This window comes from Peromyscus eremicus, chromosome 1 (assembly GCF_949786415.1).
Source record: "Peromyscus eremicus chromosome 1, PerEre_H2_v1, whole genome shotgun sequence".
In the NCBI taxonomy this organism is placed as follows: domain Eukaryota; kingdom Metazoa; phylum Chordata; class Mammalia; order Rodentia; family Cricetidae; genus Peromyscus; species Peromyscus eremicus.
This window is the reverse complement of record NC_081416.1, coordinates 98,081,948-98,103,332: the sequence shown is the minus strand read 5'-3', so window position 1 is coordinate 98,103,332 and position 21,385 is coordinate 98,081,948. Positions and strand designations below refer to the sequence as shown.

The following is a 21,385-nucleotide window of genomic DNA, read 5'->3' as shown; positions in this document are numbered from 1 at the left end:
GGATCTGGCTTAAGTCACCCAGACTGCCTAAGCAGACACTGTACTTTCAATGCTTCTGCCTGAGCCTACTGAGTTACTGGGAATACAGAAACACATCCCCAGGCCTGGCTTGGGACTCCTCTTGATCGAGAGCCCAGTCAATATTACTTCATCTAGATAACCTCATTTCACCCTCCTCTGGACTACTGATTCACTGTACTCTCTGGTCTCTAAGTTCAGGACTGCTTGACTTCTGTGTCATCTGTGGGTAAGAGGACCTGTAAGCTGGTGTCTAGAAGGCTCATGACAATAGGAAGCAACAAGCCCTCGGGTGAAATTTGCTAGTCCCTGTTCTAGCCAGGCAGAGTAGTCTACAAAGATGAAAACTATTCTTTGGGGATGGAATTATGGACAACTGGTTATTATGTTTATTTTTGTTATGCTTTTCAACTGAATACCAATTTTTGGAAAATATAAACAATGATTTGGGAATCTGACCTTTGTCTGTATCCAGACATTCAATGTTTTCTGCCAGCAAAATAGCACAGAGAGCTGCCACCTGTACCATGTTCTCTTTTTTAATACCTAGGACTTTCAGCCATTCTCCCCTAAATACCAGAAAAATGTAAAAGCAAAGGGTACTCACTTGAATAATAAGTTAAGACCAAAGAGGGTAAACATGACAGCCATGTAGCCAACAATGCCAGTGGCATAGCTGATTTTATAGATTAGGAGGAACCATTTATAAACCAACCTGGAGGAAGAAGAGAAACAGTTAGTATAGCTGGTACAGAATGGTGGCCTCAGAGGCCACTGAATCACCAGAACCCCTTCTTCTCACATCAATGGGGCATCAGGTTCAATGTTCAGGATTTATTGGGCTACTTTGGTTACTGTCAAAAGCTGTTCACATCCTCAATTGCAGAAATGCCCCCTTAAATCATCATACCCCTAAGAATGCTTTGTATCTTCCTGGACCAAGAAAAGGGATCCCTAAAAGTAAGTCTCAGTCTCAAGCAAATAAAAGACACAGATGGCCTAAGCTACCTCTGCCCTCTCAAATTAAGGTTAGTTGGGTAAGGAAGTAAAAAGACTAAGAACCTTCAGAAGACAACATGCAAAAGCTTGCTGTTCTTGTCAGAAAAGAATCCCGGGGAAGATGAATCAGAGACAGAACTGGTTGCAGTTTGTACCTGGGTCTGCTTAGTTTGGCTGCAGCTTTGCTCCTATCCATGAGGCCAATCACACTAGGAATGATGCCTCATGAATATGATTCTGAAATGACATGCTTTGTTGGACAGTAAATGAGGAAGGCACTCAAACAGTACCCCTGATTTGATGTGGGGAGAGTAGGGTTTTTCACATCCTTGAGAGTAAGCAGTGACAAGCAATGTGGAACTCCAGCTGGATTCAGGAAGTTGAGAGTCTCTGTATGAACCCGGCCTCTGTAAATGCTGCAGGTGGTCCCTGATTCCAGCAGTCACTGTGCTGGATAGTATTACGTCAACCTGACACAAGCAAAAGTTATCAGAGAAGAGGGAAACTCAACTAAGAAAACGCTTCCATAAGATTGGGGCTGTAGACCATTTTTTCTTAATTAGTGATTGATATGGGAGGGACCAGCCTATTATGGGTGGTTCTATCTCTGGACTGGTAGTCCTGACTTCTATAAGAAAGCAGACTGAGCAAGCCATGGGGAGCAAGCCAGTAATCAGAACTCCTCCATGGCCTCCACGTTTCTGCCCTGCTTGAGTTCCTGTCCTGACTTCCTTCAGTGATGAACAGTGCTATGGAAATGTAAGCCAAATAAACCCTTTCCTCCCCAACCAAGTTGCTTTGGTCATGGTGTTTCATCACAGCAATATAAACACTATCTAAGGCAGTCACTAACCATCCTATCTGAGATAATAGCAAATGAACAGTTTAGTAACTTGCTTGAATAACTAGCCCAAGCTTTCTTTCTTCCTAAGAGCTGACTTACTACCTCTCTGCTGGACCCCAAGATGGACACTTAGGTTTCTGCCTATGCTTCCCTGCTCTGTCCAAGCAGGCTTCTCAGGCTAGGGAAAGGCCCCAAGCATCTTGTAGTGTTGCACTAAAAACCACACACAGCTATGCAATCCAGGATTTACATAAGGGAAAGAGACAGCAGAAAAGATATGGAATTTTAGATCTTCTAATATTTAAGATTAGTAAGCTTTTATTTGCTAAATAAGCTCAGATGAGTCATATCATATTTCTGAAATAAGTTCATTTCTTATCATAAATGATAAAGCAAATGACCTTTCTCACTGTGGTATAAAGAGCCTATTTCTTGTAATATACTTGTTAAAGTTAGATGAATAAATAAGGCCATTTATGAAACTGGAAAGCACCATCAATGTTATTTACTATTTATTATAAAACAACCTTCTATTTATTAACAATATTTTAATCATACTGTTTGCCACTGGTAATTTTATGTATCTGTGGCACATGTGTGGAGGTCAGAGAGCAACTTTGCAGAGTGGGTTCTCTCCTACCTCTACTTGGGTTCTGATCAAACTGGTCATCAGGCTTAAGCAAAAAGCATCTTTACCAGATAAACCATCTCACTATATGTAACCTAAGCTGTCCTTGAATTGGTTCTCTGCAGCCCAAGGCTGATCTCAAACTCACAATCATATCTCCTTGAGACTCAGGCCTATATCATCACGTCCAGCACTTGGTCACTCACATGTGATAGTGTGCTTTAATTTTGGAAAATCACTTCATCTAAAGTTGAGCATTTATCACATTTTTGGGGATGAAAAAGTCAAGGCTCAGAAAGGTAAGGTCCTGCTGTTCACAAGTTACAATGCTGGGTATTCCAACTCCATATCCACCTGGCCTAGATCCTGTGCCTTCTCTCATGGCCTAAAGAGGTGCCAGGGAAAGGCTTCTGGATCACCGTCTTCGTTCTCACAGTGAAATCCGAAGGTCAGAGAAAAGTGTGTAGTAAACATACGAAGCACACAAAGAGAGTCTGCAAACTGGGAGACTTTGGGTCAGGCTAGGCAGCTCCCCTGGTAGGCTTAAGCCCATGCACACCTCTCATGGCACTTACCAAATGCACTCCAACAGGTGCTTTCTCGACCCTCTCCTCCATTAAACCGAGCACTCCTTGAGGGCGGGGACCATGTCTTATCCAGCTCTGTATCCCCAGCGCTCACCAAAGGGCCTGGCACATAGCAGGTGCTTGTTGAATGAATGAATGAGTGAGAAAAATATCTTTTCCTGCCAGGTATGGATCTTAAATGACCTCACAAGCTGGTTGGGAGGATTAAATAAGAAACACATTTGGATAAAACAAAGAATTATAGAAACAGTAGCTTTGTTACATAAGAAGAAAGTGCTATTCATTATAAAACTGCAAATTTGCTGATATTCATTCATTCAACAAAAATTCAGAGTAAGCTAACATGTGCCAAACCCTGTGGCAAGGCCTGGACAGGATATACAGTGACCAGCATAGTGCATGTGGGAAGACAGATACTCAAAATAACATCTTGTTGTAAATTGTGATGACTTCAATGATGGCAAACTACAAGGTCTTAATAGAAAACCTAATGGAAAATCTAATTTAGGAATGAGAAGGGTTCATAGGAGAGAAGGATACTTAAAATGAGACCACGATGATCACAAAGGCTTCTTTTGTGGGCTTTTAACACCAGCAGATCTGGATGTAGAGCATCAAGTGAAGGACAGGGAAATATCTGGAATTCTGAACCTGTGGCTCTCCCAATCAGCTTGTTTTAAAGAGGCCCTGCACCAACTCATTTTGGCAGACAAAAAAAAAAAAAAAAAAAAAATTAAAAAGGCTTTTTGCTTTTCATTCTAAACCCATCTTCCTCCCATGCTTTCCAACAGATTCACTTCAAGAAACCCAGGTTTGGGGGCAGGAGAGACAGTTCAGAGATTAAGAGCATTTGCTGTCCTTGCAAGAGATCGAGTTCCTACATGGCAGTTGAAAAGAGTCTGTAACTCCAACTCCAGGCGATCTGATGCCCTCTTCTGGCTTCTATAGGCAGCACACACATGCATGCTGTACACTTAAATACACACAGGCAAAACACTCAAACAAATAAAAATTAAAAAAAAGATCTGAAGAGGAGGAGGAGGAGGAGGAGGAGGAGGAGGAGGAGGAGGAGGAGGAGAGCGAGGGAGAAGAAAGAAGAAAACCAGGCTCTTCTCCTCTACCTACATTCTCACCTTGGTGTTGTCTGTACTAGAGGTTTCCGTGTGGCTCGGAAGGTGACAAAGGCTGTGACAGCAGAGAAGAAGATCCAGATCACCAAGAACCTCCACCAATGCAGCTTCACTGTGAAATAGAGGGGAACAACCCACATCTGAAAGAGGGTCACCATCTGAAACACAAACACAAGCACTTCAGCTCCAGCCTGCTCCCTCTGCAGGCCCCCGTCCAGAAAGCTGCGTGTTTAGCCTATCTTCTCTTACATTTCCAATTTTGTTGTTGTTTTGAAACAGGTCTCACGGTGTATCCCTAAGCAGGCTTGGAACACACATGGATCTGTCTGCCTCTGCCTCCTGAGGGCTGATATTAAAGCCATGTGTCACCACATCCAGTCACATTTCAGTTTTGTGTAAACCCAACTCCACTAGTGTCCTCAAAATTAGAAAGCTGGCGGCACTATGCCTGACTCTCCCACTTTAGCCTCCATTAAACATGTCCTAGATGTAGTCTTTCCTTCCCAATGAGCTCTTGCTGTCTCTTACCCAGCTTCTCCAACTTCTTTGTTAGTTCGTCTGTACCTAGGAGGAAATGGAAGACACCCCTGGTGGGACCAACTGATCTCATTCCCTGTGCTTTAAGTCCAGTTGTTCTCCTTGGGTACAATAGCCTTCCTCCCTCCCTTCCTGCTTTTCAAGCCTCTGTAGCCTTTGGTCTCCTTTCCAATCAGAATGAGTTATGAATTCCTAGTTCCCCAAAGCATTTTCTTTTCCACTATCACCTCAGTGCTTCTCTACATGAAAGGAGCTTTGAATTCATTCTTGATTAGTGACTAGGCCATATTCACCTATTTACTGCATACAATACAATGCAATGCCAGGGAACTGGTACATAAGAGGTATCAATCAATTTGGACAAATAAATTAAAAGCAATGCAAGACTAGACTGAAGTAAAATTCCGTAATAGAGAGGCTCATTTTTGTTTCAGGAGTGCCTATTTGTGGAGTCTAGTGGCACAGGCCTGTAGTTTCCACAACTCAGGAGGCTAGAGCAGGATTGCTAGTTCAAGGCCTGTCTGAACTACAGTGAGCTCAAGGCCAGCCTAGGCAACTTTGTGAGAACCTGTCTCAGAATAGTAAAAACAGGTCTGAGGATATAAATCTAGCTCAGAAGTAGAGTGTTGTTGAGCATCTGAGAGACCATAGGTTTGATTCCAGTACCTCACCACCCCCAACCCCAATGTTTACTTTCTTTCCCTCTTTCAGAGAATTACCTTATATTTGTTAGGTGAAGAGTGCAAATGCACAAAACAGTTCTCACAAAAGAGCATGGTGGTGCACGCCTTTAATCCCAGCACTCGGGAAGTAGAGGCAGATAGATCTCTGTGAGTTTGGTGTTTGAGGCCAGCCTGGTCTACATAGTAAAATCCTTTCTCAATAAATAAATAAATTTCCCTTGGGAATTTCTAGACTTGAAATATAATATAAGCCACATATATAATTTATATTTTGCACATTTAAAAAAAGAAACAAGTGATATTTTTAATCATATATTTTATTTAACTCAATATACCTCAAATATTCCCACATGTAAAAAATATTTCAACATATAAAAAATATTAAAGTTACTATTAGTGCTAGGTAGTGAATATAGACAAAATATTAAAGTTACTATTAGTGCTAGGTAGTGAACTCAAGGCCACAGCTTTGTACATGAAGTACATTGTACTACCCGTGAGAAACATCCCCAACAACAAAATACTAAAATCATTAATACAATATTTTACTTTTTTTTTTTTTACTTTGAAATTAGATGTGTAATAACAGCACATTTCAAGGCATTTGTAAGTCACAAGATTGGTGGCTGATACAGGGTCTCAATGAAGCTGGAGCTCACTGTTTTAGCTAGAGAAGCTAGTCAGTGAACCCAGGGATCCATCTGTCTCCATCCCCAGCTTTGGAATTACAGAAACATGATGGCTTCTATTTGGATGCACTGCCCACTGTAGCTGCGTGGAGCTTCGAGTTTATAGTCTTCTATGGTCAAAAAATATCAAGTTGGTTTTTATCTGTGAGGAATTCTTTTTTGTTTTCATTATTTTTTTTAGTTAGTATACAAAGTAATGGGTTTCATTATAACTTTTCTTTTTTCTGAGTGAGGGTCTCATTTATCCTGAACTGACCTTGAACTCCTTGTAGAGAATGACCCTGAATTTCTAATGTTCTTGTCTTCACTTCCCAAGTGCTGGCATTGCAGGTGGTATACCACTACACTTGCTCTATGGAATGCTAGGAATGGAACCCTGGATGTTGCACATTGCTAAGAACTGTTCCTGCCTTCCCCCCCAACCCCCCCCCCCCCCAGCCATTTTCATACGTATAAACCTTTGTTCTTATTGCCTTCATTTGTGTGTATGTGTGGTCTATGCATATATGTGTGCAGGTGTATTCACCTGTGTCTGAACATGTGGAAGCCAGAGACTGGCATCCAGTATCTTCCCCTATCTTCTCTGCCTTATTCATTGAGATCTCGTCTCAATGAAGCTGGAGCTCACTTTTTTGGCTAGACTGGTTAGTCAGCGAACCCCAGGGATCCACTTGTCTCCATCTCCAGCTTTAGGATTACAGAAATATGAAGGCACTCCTGGCTTCCATTTGGATGCTACGGATCCAAACTCAGATCCTCATGCTTGCTCAGCAAACACTTTACCTTTTGAACCACCTTCCTAAGTCCCTGCTTTAGTGTTTCAGTATTATTTTAGAGATTAGGACAGAGAGGAGCCTGGCAGTAGGCACATGCCTTTAATCTCAGCCCCCAAGTGGCAGAGGCAGGTAGATCTCTGAGTTTGAGGCTAGCCTAGTCTACGAATGAGTTCCAGGACAGCTAGGGATACAGAAAAAAACCCTGTCTCGAAAAGCAAAACAAAAAACAAAAATCAAAACAAAACCCAAAAAATTCCCAAACACACAAAACAAAAACAACAACAACAACAAAACAAACACTGGGAAACACCAAGAAAAGACATTGTATCAAACAACCACAGATAAAACTAGGGGATGAACATCTAGGTTCATACTAAAAGTGGGAAAAAGGGTCTCTGTTCTTCACATTGCCTGCTTTAACAGGCTCATTGGGACTGCTTACAAAACAGTAGACCCAGAGATTTAGCAAAGAATCAAATCAAAAGGTCTGGCCACATTATCTTCTGCAAAAAGTAACAGCAATCTTTTCAGGGGATCTTTCACCTTTTTGAAAAACTAGGATGTAGTATAAAAACAACCATCCTGTTCTTAGAGACCAAGATAACTTTTAAGTTTTTTCTGTTGAAATGAAGATACTTATTTAGCAACTTTTGCTTAAGTTCTTTGAGACAGGGCTTCTCTGTGTAATAGCCCTGGCTGTCCTGGAACTCACTCTGCAGAGCAGGCTGGCCTCAAACTCAGAGATCTGCCTGCTTCTGCGTCTGGAGTGCTGTGACTAAAGGCATGTGCCACCTAGAAATGTTTAAAGTAGAGAGTGTCAAAAAAAAAAAAACAAAACAAAACAAAAAACCAAACACCTGCGGTAGTCATAAGCTCATAGGGAATGGCACTATTAGGAGGTATAGCATTGCTGGAGGAAGTGCATCATTGTGGAGGTGGGCTTTGAGGGCAATATATATTCAAGCCATGCCCACTGTCTCAGTTCACTTCCTGTTGCCTGAGGGACCAAGACAGCTCCTTCTCCACTCTCAGTTCCTTCTCCAACACCATGTTTGTCTGCATGTCACCATGTCCCACCATGATGATAACGGACAAAACTTCTAAAATTGTAAGTCACACAACTAAATATTTTTCTTTATAAGAGTTATCGTCAATCTTACTAAAAGCAATCTACAGATTCAATACAATCCCCATCAAAATCCCAACACAATTCTTCACAGACTTGGAAAGAACAATACTCAACTTCATATGGAAAAACAAAAAACCCAGGACAGCTAAAAGAATCCTGTATAATAAAGCAACCTCTGGAGGCATCACCATCCCTGACCTCAAGCTCTACTATAGAGCTACAGTAATAAAAACAGCTTGGTACTGGCATAAAAACCAACATACGGACCAATGGAATTGAATTGAAGACCCTGACATTAATCCACACACATATGAACACCTGATTTTTGACAAAGAAGCCAAAACTATACAATGGAGAAAAGAAAGTATCTTCAACAAATGGTGCTGGCATAACTGGATGTCAACATGTAAAAAAATTACAAATAGATCCATATCTGTCACCATGCACAAAACTCAAGTCCAAGTGGATCAAAGACCTCAACATAAATCCAGCTACACTGAACTTGATAGAAGAGAAAGTAGGAAGTACTCTTGAACGCATTGGCACCAGAGATCACTTCCTAAATATAACACCAGTAGCACAGACACTGAGAACAACAATTAATAAATGGGACCTCTTGAAACTGAGAAGCTTTTGTAGGGCAAAAGGCACAGTCAATAAGACAAAAAGACAGCCTACAGAATGGGAAAAGACCTTCACCAACCCCACATCTGACAGAGGACTGATCTCCAAAGATATAAAGAACTCAAGAAACTAGACATCAAAATACTGAACGATCCAATTAAAAAATGGGCTAAAGAGCTAAACAGAGAATTCTCAAAAGAAAAATCTCAAATGGTTGAAAGACAATTAATTGAGGAAATGCTCAACATCCTTAGTCATCAGAGAAATGCAAATCAAAACGACTCTAAGATACCACCTTACACCTGTCAGAATGGCTAGGATCAAAAACACTAATGACAGTCTATGTTGGAAAGGATGTGGAGCATCCCACTGTTGGTGGGAGTGCAAACTTGTACAACCACTGTGGAAATCAGTATGGTGGTTTCTCAGAAAATTGGGAATCGATCTACCTCAAGACCCAGCCATACCACTCTTGGGCATATACCCAAGGAATGCTCAATCATACTACAAAGATACATGCTCAACTATGTTCATAGCAGCATTATTTGTAATAGCCAGAACTTGGAAACAACCTAGATGCCCATCAACTCAAGAATGGATTAAGAAAATGTGGTATATATATACAATGGAGTACTACTCAGCAGAGAAAAATAATGACATCATGAAATTTGCAGGGAAATGGATGGAACTAGAAATATCATCCTGAGTGAGGTAACCCAGACTCAGAAGGACAAACACGGTATGTACTCACTCATAAGTGGATACTAGTTATAAAGCAAAGGACAATCAGACTGTAACCCACAGATCCAGGGAGGCTACCTAACAGGAGGGATCCTAGGATGACTGTGGCTTATAATAAGTTTTGGTTTTACGCAATCACTGGGCAAGCTTTAATGAAACATTTCACCAGCAGGATAAAAATTTGTATTGTATCAAGCTGATGAAAGAAAATGCTGGCCATACTTTCAGGAGCGGAGGCTAAAATCTTTTTAGATTATGGATTAGCCTATAGAAAAATGTCTGCCATAAATCCAACAGTGAAGGGGAAGATGAATAGGAAGCTCACTTACACAACTTAAGTAAAACATAGCTCTCTGAACGGATGAAAATAGGTTTCTTCTGTATCCCAGAATCTAATCAATATTTATATGTACAACTCAGCTATTATTTGGCTTAAAAGGGCTTATTGGGAAATGTTATCATTTATACTATTTTCTACAGAGAAAATATTTTACTGTTTAAAATTACACTGGACTTTTAAACTATAACCTGTTTTTATGTTCAGGCAAAAAAAAAAAAAAAAAAAAAAAAAAAAAGAGTTGCCGTGGTCATGGTGTCTCTTCAGAGCAACAGAAACCCTAACTAAGACAAACCCTGTCAAGAAAAACCACGTAGACAATGAGTTCCCAATAAACCTGAATTTGGGCCAACAAAAGGCCACAAAGGAGAAATAGCACCAATGTCTTTGAACAATAGCTAGTTAATTAAATCTGGGGAGGCGGGCACTGTTAATCACTGAGTCTAGATTTTCCTCTGAATTTCACAGAGTACACACTACACAACAATGTGTCATAAAATACATGTTTGTTTTTTCTTCCACATACAGTATAGAACAAGCTACCACCAGAAACAAATCAATACAAACAAAAAAATCTCAGCAGTGGGGAGCACACATTTTGTAAAATTCTGTCAAACAAGGAACTGAGCAGGTGGTGGGCAAATCTAATGAGGAAGAATTAAAGAACAAATTATAAATATTAATAATTCAGAAAAGATACTGTAAATTCTGAAAAGAAAATTTTAACTTTTTCTTTTTGAGACAGTTTCTCTACATAGCCCTGGCTGTCTTAGAACAAACCAGGCTGGCCCTGAACTCAGAGATCCGCCTGCCTCTGCCTGCCGAGTGCTAGGATTAAAAGCGTGTGCCACCATGCCTGACATTTTTTTATTTAAAAAAAAAAGTATCGTGTGTGTGTGTGTGTGTGTGTGTGTGTGTGTGTGTGTGTGTCTCAGAGGACAACTCGCACAGATCTGATCTCGCTTTCCACTGTCTGACTTCAAAGGATTGAACTCACATTACTGGATTTTGTGGCAAGCACTCACACCTGCACCTGCTGAGTCATCTCCCAGGCCCTTGCTTAGTAAATGAATTTAAACTTCATTTTTAATTTTTAAAATGATTTATTTATGCTTATGTATATGAGTGTTTTCCCTCCATGTATATATGTGTACCACATGAATGCCTGGTGCCTGAGGTAGTCAGAAGAGGGCGCTGGATTCCCTGGAACTAGTTATGGATGGTTGGGAGCCACTATGTTGGTTCAGGGAATGGAACCAGGGTCCTCTGCAAGAGCAACAAGTGCTCTTAAATGCTGAGCCACCCCACCCCTGCTCCCAAGTTTAAACATCATTAAGGAAAGCATTTTCATGGCAATCTTGGCAATGGAAGGGCATCTGATGCCATCTGGCAGCAATGTTTATGGAGACATACTGACATAAATGTTCAGAGGAGAGATGCAGCAGTGTGGGCATGAGCTATCTGGGGAGATTTCTGTAAGAGGTGATCTCTAAATGGTTAAAAGCACAAAGGACATGCTTACTTAATTATGGACAACATATAGCTTTAGGGCAGAGCAAACAGGCGGCCAATCAACATGGAAATACAAAAAACAAAACTCAGAATGAATAAAGTTGTTACTAGGGTTCTAGACTGAACATTCCATGGACTAATAAGCTTAATATGAAACAAAGTAACCTCTGCCCCAGCATAAGGATGGGGAAAAAGTGACTTAAGGGCAACTCATGGGCCAGGCAGGTGGTGATAAAGAAAACAAACTCCAAAATAATGTTCAAGGGCATTCCACAGTAACAGCTCTAGAAAATTGCCAAATGGTGGTGGTAGTGGTACATGCCTTTAATCCCAGCATTCAGGAGGCAGAGGCAGGGATCTCTGAGTTTGAGGCCAGCCTGGTCTACAAAGTGTGTTCCAGGCCATTCAAGGCTGTTGTGAAATAATCTTTTTTGTACACTGTAAAGATGTGTTGCTCTTATTGGTTTAATAATTATCTAGGCAGGAAGAGGTTAGGTAGGCCTCTTGAACAGGGAGAAAGCAGAATGCCCCGGGAGGGCCCCCCCCACCCCTCCCCACCCCCCACCCCTCCCCACCCCCCACCCCTTCCCACCCCCCACCCCGCACCTTTAATCCCAGCACTCAGAGGCAGAGCCAGGCGGATCTCCGTGAGTTCAAGCTCAGCCTGGGCTACAGAGTGAGTTCTAGGAAAGGTACAAAGTTACACAGAGAAACCCTGTTTCAGGGGAAAAAAAAAAAAGGAGGGCAAAGTTGCCAGGAGACTCGGGGAGAAGCAAGATGAACATGCCATGTTGAAAAAAGGTACCCAGCCACGTGGTAGAACATAGATAAGAAATGTGGATTAATTTAAATTGTAAGAGGTAGTTAGTAACAAGCCTAAGCTATTGACCAAGCATTTATAATTAATAATAAGTGTCTGTGTGGTTATTTGGGAGTTGGCTGGTGGGATAGAAAGCTCCACCTACACAGGGCTACAGGGAGAAATCCTGTTTTGAAAAACAAACAAAAAGAACAGCTCATAGAAAACACGTTGAGGGGTTTCAGTTGTCCACAAATTACCTCAGAATATAGGTCTACAAGGCCACAGAGCCATGGCAACCTCAGGCTGCCTAACTGAAAGTCTACTCAGTTTCCTTCTACTATACCCCCAGCAAATGGCCATCCTAATTTCCAGAGGCAACCATCACATCACTAATGTATGCTACTGACCTTTAAAAAAAAAAAAGAATCTGTCTCTGTGTCCCTCCTGCCTCTGGGTTCAACTCTTGTCTTCCAGAGAAACACTAACTTCACTACCAGTATCCCAAGACTGGGATCTTACTTACAACTACGGCTTCTTTCCAAGCTGTCCCCTCTCCAAACAAGAGTCAGTCAAACAGCCATTTAACAAACACTAACAACATGCTAAGGACTGGGGAATTCAACACGAATAATAAAGCCTCTTCAAGGGCTTAAGTCTTTTGAAGAAAAACAAAAACTTAACTAATTCAAAATAAGTTGTAGAATGACATAAGCCCTGGTGGTCAACTTCACTCACAATGGGAAAACTGAGAAAAGCTTCCCAAAGGACACATTACTTGATCTTTGTCTAATGGCCCCCTAAGCTCAGGAACAAAAGAGATCTAAAAAAAAAAAAAACCTACATTATTTTGCAGAGTCCCAGGTAGGTCTGCTGCTCATCCATCCCAGAAAGTAACAGCTGTTCAGGGGGTGGGGCTTGAAAACAAACTATATTTGGCAGCAGACAGCAATGATGAAAGCTACTCCTGGGAGAGCTTCACAAATAGGACGGATGCTTTTCCAGGCATAAACTTCTCCTTCCCCTAACATCCCTGAGGGAGCTAAGGAGTAAGGACTATTAGAATAGATGATAAAAACTGAGCTACAGAAAAGTAGTCTGAGCTGGAGTAGGTTTCCAATCCAGATCTTGTCTTGCTAGCAGCCTCCCGAATATCATTCTGAGTTTGTGGAGGAACCCTGAAAGGGGCAGGGAGGATGGTGAAACAATGAACAAAAAAGTACCTGAGATCCAAGGAAATGACTTGGGCATCAAGGAAGAAAACTCAGGAGCTACAACAAAATGACTGTAGCAGGTAAAATATAGCAATTCCCTAAGGCTTTTGAGAGACAAAAACAAGAATCAGCTTTGGGGGCTGGAGAGATGGCTCAGAGTTTAAGAGCACTTGTTCCTCCTACAGAGGACCTAGGTTTGGTTCCCAGCACCCACCCGGCAGCTCAAAACTGCCTGTAACTCTAGTTCCAGGAGAGCTGGTGTCCTCTTCTAGCCTTCATGGGCATGTGATACACATACATGTAAAAAAAACACTAATATATATGGTGATATTTTATTTGTACTGAAATGTGATTTTATTTGTATGTTAATAAAAAAAGTTGCCTGGAGGTCAGAGCTAATAGCAAGCCATAGCAGAAGCTAGGTGGTGGTGGTGCATGCCTTTAATCCCAGAAAGCGAGCCTTTAATCCCAGGGAGTGAGGCAGAAAGCGGAAAGATATATAAGGCGTGAGGACCAGAAACTAGAAGCATTTGGCTGGTTAAGCTTTCAGGCTTTGGAGCAGCACAGTTCAGCTGAGATTCATTCTGGATGAGGACTCAGAGGCATCCAGTCTGAGGAAACAAGATCAGCTGAGAAGTTGGCCAGGTGAAGTTAGCTATGACTTGTTCTGTCTCTCTGACCATCCAGCATTTCACTCCAATAACTGGCCCCAGGTTTGATTTTATTAATAAGACTCTAAGATTCCTGCTACAAATATGCATTAAAATTTAATAATAAAAAAAAGAGTATTTGTAACACACACACACACACACACACACACACACACACACACACACACAGAAGGGTTGGAGAGATGGTTCAGCTGTTAAGAGCACTCTAGAAGAGGACGCAGGTTCAACTTCCAGGACCTACTTCCAGCACCACCGGCTGGAACTCCAGTTCTAGGGCATCTGGTGCCCTCTTCTGTCCTCTGCAGCAAGTAGCACACAGACACATATGCAGGCAAAACACCCATCCATACACGTAAGACAACAAAAAGAAAGAAGAATCATGTTTTAAGGCTGGACACGGTGGTCCATATCAGCGATCCTAGCACTTGGGAGAGTGGGAGGTAGGAGAATTAGGCATTCAAGATCACCTGCAGCTATACAGTGAGTTAGAGGTCAGCCTGGACTCTGAGACCCTAAATAAAAACAAGCACACATACAAGCATACAAACAACAGCAGCAAAAGCTAGATTTTAGCTTGGGCTCTAGTTCTGCAATTTAACAATCACATTCTCTCAGCAAATCACTTCAGATTCTGCTTGATGATTTACTAGCTTGAAACATGGGTAGAAATCCCTGCCCTATCTTGTATAGTAGTTTGGCTGGGTTTTGTTTGTTTTGGTTTTTTGAGACCGGGTTTCTCTGTGTATCCATGACTGTCCTAGAACTCACTCTGTAGACCAGGCTGGCCTCAAACTCACAAAGATCCACCTGCTTCAGACTCCTGAGTGCTGGGATTAAAGGCGTGCGCCACAACCATCGGGCTTTAGCTGTTTTTTGTTTTTTGGGTTTTTTTTTTTTAGAATGCTTTATTATTTTTACTTAGTGTATATGAGAGAGGGAAGAGGGAGGGAAGGAGAGGGAGAGGGAGAGGGAAAGGGAGAGAGAAGGGGAAGGAGAGGGGTAGGGAAGGGAAGGAAGCAGAGAGAAAGGAGAGGGGGAGAGGGGGAGAGAGGGAGAAAGGGAAAGGAGGAGGAGTGGGGGAGGGAAAGCAAGCATGCAGGTGTGTACATGCCGACTGTGCGTATGTAGAGGTCAGGGGGCAACTAGAGTGGGTTCTCTCCTGCTACCACCTGGGATACAAGAATCAAACTTGGGTCATCAGGTTTATTTTCAAGGGCCTCTACTCACAGAGCCACCTCACCAGCCCATTTTGTTGTTGTTTATCAGTGACAGGCATTAAACCCACACCTTTGCACATGGTGTGCACTAGGCAAGCACTCTTCCCCTGAGCCATGCCCCCTGTTCTCATAGCACTTTGCTTTTACTTTGTAGTGCTGGGCCCTGCTTGTCACCAGGAAGTACTCTAGTGCATGTCTAGCCAAGAAAAATCCTTTTTTGGGTAATGGTTATCAAGTATAAACTGTAAGTAATTTAAGTATTGATGCTAGAAATGAAAAGAACATTATCTGAAATTTAGAAACAGGAAACAGTTTGCTCCAAGTGTGTTAATTTGAGCTAACTCTTCTTCGAATGTGAAAAACTAGACTTGAGCTCCTAAACTACAGACAGCAAGAGATTCCCAAGAGCACTTAGACTACATAGGTTGGTAGGCAGCATCCCTGCTACTCCTGAGTGTAGAACAGATCTTCTTACAGGAATCCCTGTGCTTCCCAGGGAGCACACTGCAAAATCTAGAGACAAATTTGGGTATCTACTAAAAGGTGCTACTATAGAGGCTCAGGATACCTGATGTGATGGTTATTCTTGGTTGTCAACTTAACTATATCTGCAATTACTTAAAACCCAAAATGGCTGGGTACACCTGTGAGGGATTTTTGCTTAATTAAATCATTTGAAGTGGGATAATCCACTTCTAATCTGGGTTTTTGACTAGGAAGATACACCTTTAATCCAGATCTTTTGAGATGGGAAGACCCACCTCTACTCTGGGCCACATCTTCTGCTGGAAGCCTATATAAAGAACATGGAATAAGGAAACTTCTTTCTTCACCTGCTTGCTCTCACTCAATAGCAAGTCCATTGCCTTACTGGCATTACAGCCTACTTCTTCAGGATTCCAGTGTATACTGAAGAGCAGCTGAAACACCCAATCTCATTGACTAAACAAATACTGGATTCTTGGGCTTTCTGTTCCTAGGCAGCTAGTCTAATAAATCCCCTTTATAGAGAGAGATCTATAACTTCTGTTACTCTGGAGAGCCCTAATAACTCATCTGACAGGGGGCTGGAGAGATGGCTCAGAGGTTAAGAGCACTGACTGCTCTTCCAGAGGTCCTGAGTTCAATTCCCAGCAACCACATGGTGGCTCACAACCACCTTGAATGAGATCTGGTGCCCTCTTCTGCCCTGCAGTCACATATGCTGTATACATAATAAATAAATGAATAAAAAAAATAATAATAATAACAACTCATCTGACACTCTATAATACACAGAACAGTCCTCCTCACCACACAATGAATAAACTGGCCTAAAATGCCAATAGTCCCTGATGAAAACTCTCAATAAGGAGAACAGGACTAGTGTTTTTCCACTTGGTGGTAACATGGGCTGGGCTGCCAACCTACATTAGTAAAGAACAAAATTGTATTCAGTTGGAGAGAAACATAAGCCTTATCTATCAACTCCATCATTTTCTGGCATGCCATAAACACTTCTTTTTAAACCTCCCGTGGCTTCCTGAAACACTACATGCTTCTATTACTCAACAATAACCCCAGTATGTTTCCTTAACACAGCATTCTCTAGGGAGTCATTTCAATTTTCTTTCATGCCCATGCTTTATCCCCAAAACATACAATATATTTAATATACATGCTTCTGCTTATACTTGCCAAGCATCTGTTTGTTACCCTTTTCAGTCAGCACTCAACCAATGAACCCACTAGTCAACATACAGTGAAACAACTAAAATTATTTATATTTAACTAGGTGTTCTTCTATCTTATTTACCCATTTCCCTCTCATACAAGTCACCAATATCCTAAATCTTCAGTTTTATCATTCTTGCTTTTTTTATGTGAGTACACGTTGTATATATGTACACCAGAGAACCTCTGACCTCATTACTAAGCACCACCCATTGTTTTTAAAAAAAATCTCCAGATACTAATTTTGTTACTTTATGTACTTAGCATTTAGAATCAAGGCTTGCCATTAATTACATTAAAATCACAAGCTGATTTTTAAGGCATACATGATTAGTAGCACCACTCTTTTACTATAAGTTTAAAGATTGATAGGCTATAAATATTTGCACAGCAGTAAAGCATGAGCTAATTTTATCTAACCCTGTTTAAAAAAAAAAAAAATGAAAGTTTTTTTTCTCCCTACCGTGAAGGAATTCTTCCTGGATGAAATTATAAATATGTATAGATTACATTTAATAAAGAAAGATAAAACATCTAAAACTGTAGAATTATAGAATGCATTGGCATGTAGCATATCGACCAATATTCTATCAATAATTATATACAGCCTTTTCAAAGATGAAGTTGCAGGCTGAGGATGTGTTCTGTATTTATTGAGGGTTCTTGGCTCTTACCAGCACTAAGTGTAAATGGCTTTGATGGCCAGTTTTGTTTAAATGCAGTCAGCCTACTTTATTCATTGTTAATGCTTTGATGAAAAGTTTTTATATGCAGTAGATCTATGAAAGTACTGTTCATACTAATCAGAATTAAATTTGTGTACAGCAAGTTTTTATTTTTATTTTTTGGTTTTATTGAGACAGGGTTTCTCTCTGTGGCCCTGGCTGTTCTGGAACTCACTCTGCAGACCAGGCTATCCTCAAACTCACAGAGATCTACCTGTCTCTGCCTCTCAAGTTCTGGAATTAAAGATGTGGGCCACCACTACAGACCAGTTTTTAAATGAATGTAAATTACACTAAATCTTTCCTTTTTACAATCTATACTTAGAGACCCTTTTGTAAGCTAAATAAAGTTGTAGTGCGAAAGAATTAAAATAATTTATTACTAACTGTGTTTAGAAGTTAAAGGACAACTTTCGGTCAGGCGTCAGTTCTCTCCTTCAACAATGGGTTCCAGTAATCGAGCTCAGGTTTATTAAGCTGACACTTCAGTTCCAATCCAAATATTTGTTGCATACATTATAAAAAGATTGGGCCCAGGCATGGGAATGAAGCCCTTTAATCTCAGCACTTGGGTGGCAGGGGCAGGTGGATTTCTGTGGGGGCCAGCATGGTCTACAGAGTGAATTCCAGGCCAGCCAGAGCTACACAATAAGACCCTGTCTCAATAAACAAACTAACTAAAATAAAGTGTTGTTTTTTTTTTTTTAAATTTTTATTTATTTATTTATTTATTTATTTATTTATTTATTTATTTTTTTCGAGACAGGGTTTCTCTGTGTAGCTTTGCGCCTCTCCTGGAAATCACTTGGTAGCCCAGGCTGGCCTCGAACTCACAGAGATCCGCCTGGCTCTGCCTCCCGAGTACTGGGATTAAAGGCGTGCGCCACCACCGCCCGGCTCTAAAATAAAGTTTTAAAAAAATATAACATCAAAGCCAGGCATAACGGTGCACACCTTTAATCCTAGCACTGGGAGGCAGAGGCAGACAGGTTGCTGAGTTAGAGGATAGCCTGGTCTACAAAGTGAGTCCAGGACAGTCAGGGCTACACAGAGAAACCTTAACTCAAAACAATTATATATAGAGAGCCAATTCAGATTCCTCTCCTTTTCTTCTTTTTAAAATGTTACTTTTTATTATTTTGTTTTTGTTGTTTGCTTTTAAGACAGGTTTCTTTATATAGCCCTGACTGTCTTGGAACTCACTATGTAGATCAGGCTGGCTCTGAACTCACAGAAATCCACCTGCCTCTGCTGGGAAAAAAGTCATTACCATCACACCCAGTCTTTTTTATTTATTTTATTTTGTTTATTTATTTATTTTGGTTTTTCAAGACAGGGTTTCTCTGTGTAACAGCCCTGGCTGTCTTAGAACTCGACCTGTAGGCCAGGCTGGCCTCAAACTCACAGAAATCTACCTGCCCCTACCTCCCAGGCGCTGGGATCAAAGGTGTGTGCCACCACTGCCAGCTATTTTTTTTTCAGTATTTCTTTTTTTTAATTTACTATGTGCATGTCTGTAGACATGGATGTGTACATATAATGAGTGCCCCGGGAGGCCAGAGAATGGTGCTGAGAACTGAACTTAATGACTTTGTAGCTATGAGCACTTCCTGCTCTTTAAGAGGACCCAAGTTCAAATCCCAGCACCTTTGTGGCAGCTTATAACCAACTGTAACATCAGTCCCAGGGGATCCAACACCCTCTTCTGGCCTTCAATGCTACTATATGCATGTGGTACATAGACACACATGTAGGTAAAACACCTGTAAACATAAAATGAAAAACAAATAAAAACAGAAATACCAAAAGGGCTGTCACTCTACACGTGTTCTAATGGTTTTTTCATTTTTCAGGGCTCAATGAAACCTTGTGGTAATCTCTATTTTGTAGAGTACACACAGCAACTACAAGTGTCTTATCTCAGATGACAGAGTGAAGCATGAGCAGGGTACACACATGAAACTCACCAAGATAGCTAAGCTGTGGGATGATGGCTCTTTTGAAACTCTTGGTATCATGTGAGCATCTCATGCACTGTGACCTAAAGGTACATATCTCTACTAGTCATATATGCCAATATCTGAGGGAGCTAAAGACCAGTGTGGTCTGGAACTTGAGCAAGCTCAAGGACAAAGGTCAGCTTCTTTTCCACTATGATCCAGATTATTCCTTAGTTCCCTTGACAGAAAATCATTTCCAGAGGCCACATAGAGGCAGAGCTGAAAATGGGAAATGGGAACCAAATAACACGGATTTAACCCTACCCTGCCTAGCTGTGTTCCCGCAGGCCTCAACTTTCTGTGCTTTTATCTAATGCCCCACTGTTACAGAAATAAAGTGAGGTGGCACAGCTGGGTGGTGAGGGCACACACCTTTAATCCCTGTACCCAGGAGGCAGAAGCAGGTGGATCCATCAGCCTGGCCCACAGAGGGAGTTCTAGGTCAGCAAGGGCTACATAGAGAAATCCTGTCTCGAAAAACCAAAATGAATAAATTAATTAAATGAGATAGCACAGTAGTTGGCTACAGACACCTAACCATCTTTGGCAATATTACAAATCTAAACATATACTGCAGGAAAAAAAAGCACTTAGTGAATATGACTGAAAATCATAAAGTAAAATTACCTAATGGTTTTATCACTTGAGCAAATTATTCCAATTTTCTATTTCAGTTACTTATCTCTGACTGAAGAAAGCACTACTCACTAAATTATTCTAAGGTTTCACTGAGTTTATACATGTAAAGTACTTAAAACATTAAGAACTTAGGCCAGCGGTGGTGGCACACGCCTTTAATCCCAGCACTGGGAGGCACAACCAGGCGGATCTCTGTGAGTTCGAGGCCAGCCTGGTCTACAGAGTGAGTTCCAAGAAAGGTGCAAAGCTACACAGAGAAACCCTGTCTAAAAAAAAAAAAAAAAAAAAAAAAAACTTGGTATGGTGGTGCCTACTTGTAACCTCACAGTAGGGAGACTGAGGCAGGAATGTCTCAAGTTCATAGCCAACCTGGACCAGTCTGACTGGTTTATGTTCTTCAAGTTCACTACATGATATGTGATCGTCTGTGTCACTTTTCTGTCAATTACTGAAAGGGGAATACTGATTTCTCCAACTACTATAGAACTGCCTATTTCTCCCTTCAGTCCTATCAATTTTTGTTTCCCATATTTTGGGCTCTTTTGTCATGTACATATTTATAATTTTATCTTCTTGCTATATTGTACTTTCATTAACATATACAATAATCATATAAACATGTTATCACATGTAATCTTTATTTAAGCCTATGTTATTTGACATTAGTATAGCCATCCCACCTTCCTTCCTTTGTTCTTTTTTTTAAAGATTTATGCCAGGCAGCGGTGGCGCATGCCTTTAATCCCAGCACTTGGGAGGCAGAGGTAGGCAGATCTCTGTGAGTTCGAGGCCAGCCTGGGCTACAGAGTGAGTTCCAGGACAGGCTCCAATACTACACAGAGAAACCCTGTCTTGAAAAACAAACAAACAAACAAACAAACAAACAAAACAAAACAAACAAACAAACAGACAGATTTATTTATGATATATACAGTGTTCTACCTGTATGCCTGCATGCCAAAAGAGGGCATCAGATCTCATTATATATAGCTGTGAGCTACCATGTGATTGTTGGGAATTGAACTCAGGACCTCTGGAAGAGCAGCTAGTGCTCTTAACCTCTGAGCCACCTCTCTAGGTCCCCAACTTCCTTTCATTTTAAAAACATTTTGTTTTTAGCCAGGAGGTTGTAGCACACCCCTTTAATCCCAGCACTCAGGAGGCAGAGGCAGG

At 41.1% G+C, this 21,385-nt stretch overlaps 1 protein-coding gene across 4 annotated transcripts in view; it reads right to left on the bottom strand.

Annotated features, from left to right (window-relative positions):
• Rnf121 (ring finger protein 121) overlaps positions 1–21,385 on the bottom strand; it is a 70,393-nt gene that overhangs the window by 13,037 nt on the left and 35,971 nt on the right. For 2 of the 4 annotated variants that reach the window (XM_059269896.1, XM_059269890.1), the window contains exons 4-5: positions 4,210–4,364; positions 626–733 (exon numbers count right to left, since the gene is read on the bottom strand). In XM_059269896.1, the coding sequence (XP_059125879.1) occupies positions 626–733; positions 4,210–4,364 (263 nt within the window). The remainder of the gene's footprint in view (positions 1–625; positions 734–4,209; positions 4,365–21,385) is intronic. The other 2 variants (XM_059269905.1, XM_059269900.1) reach the window with 1 other exon arrangement.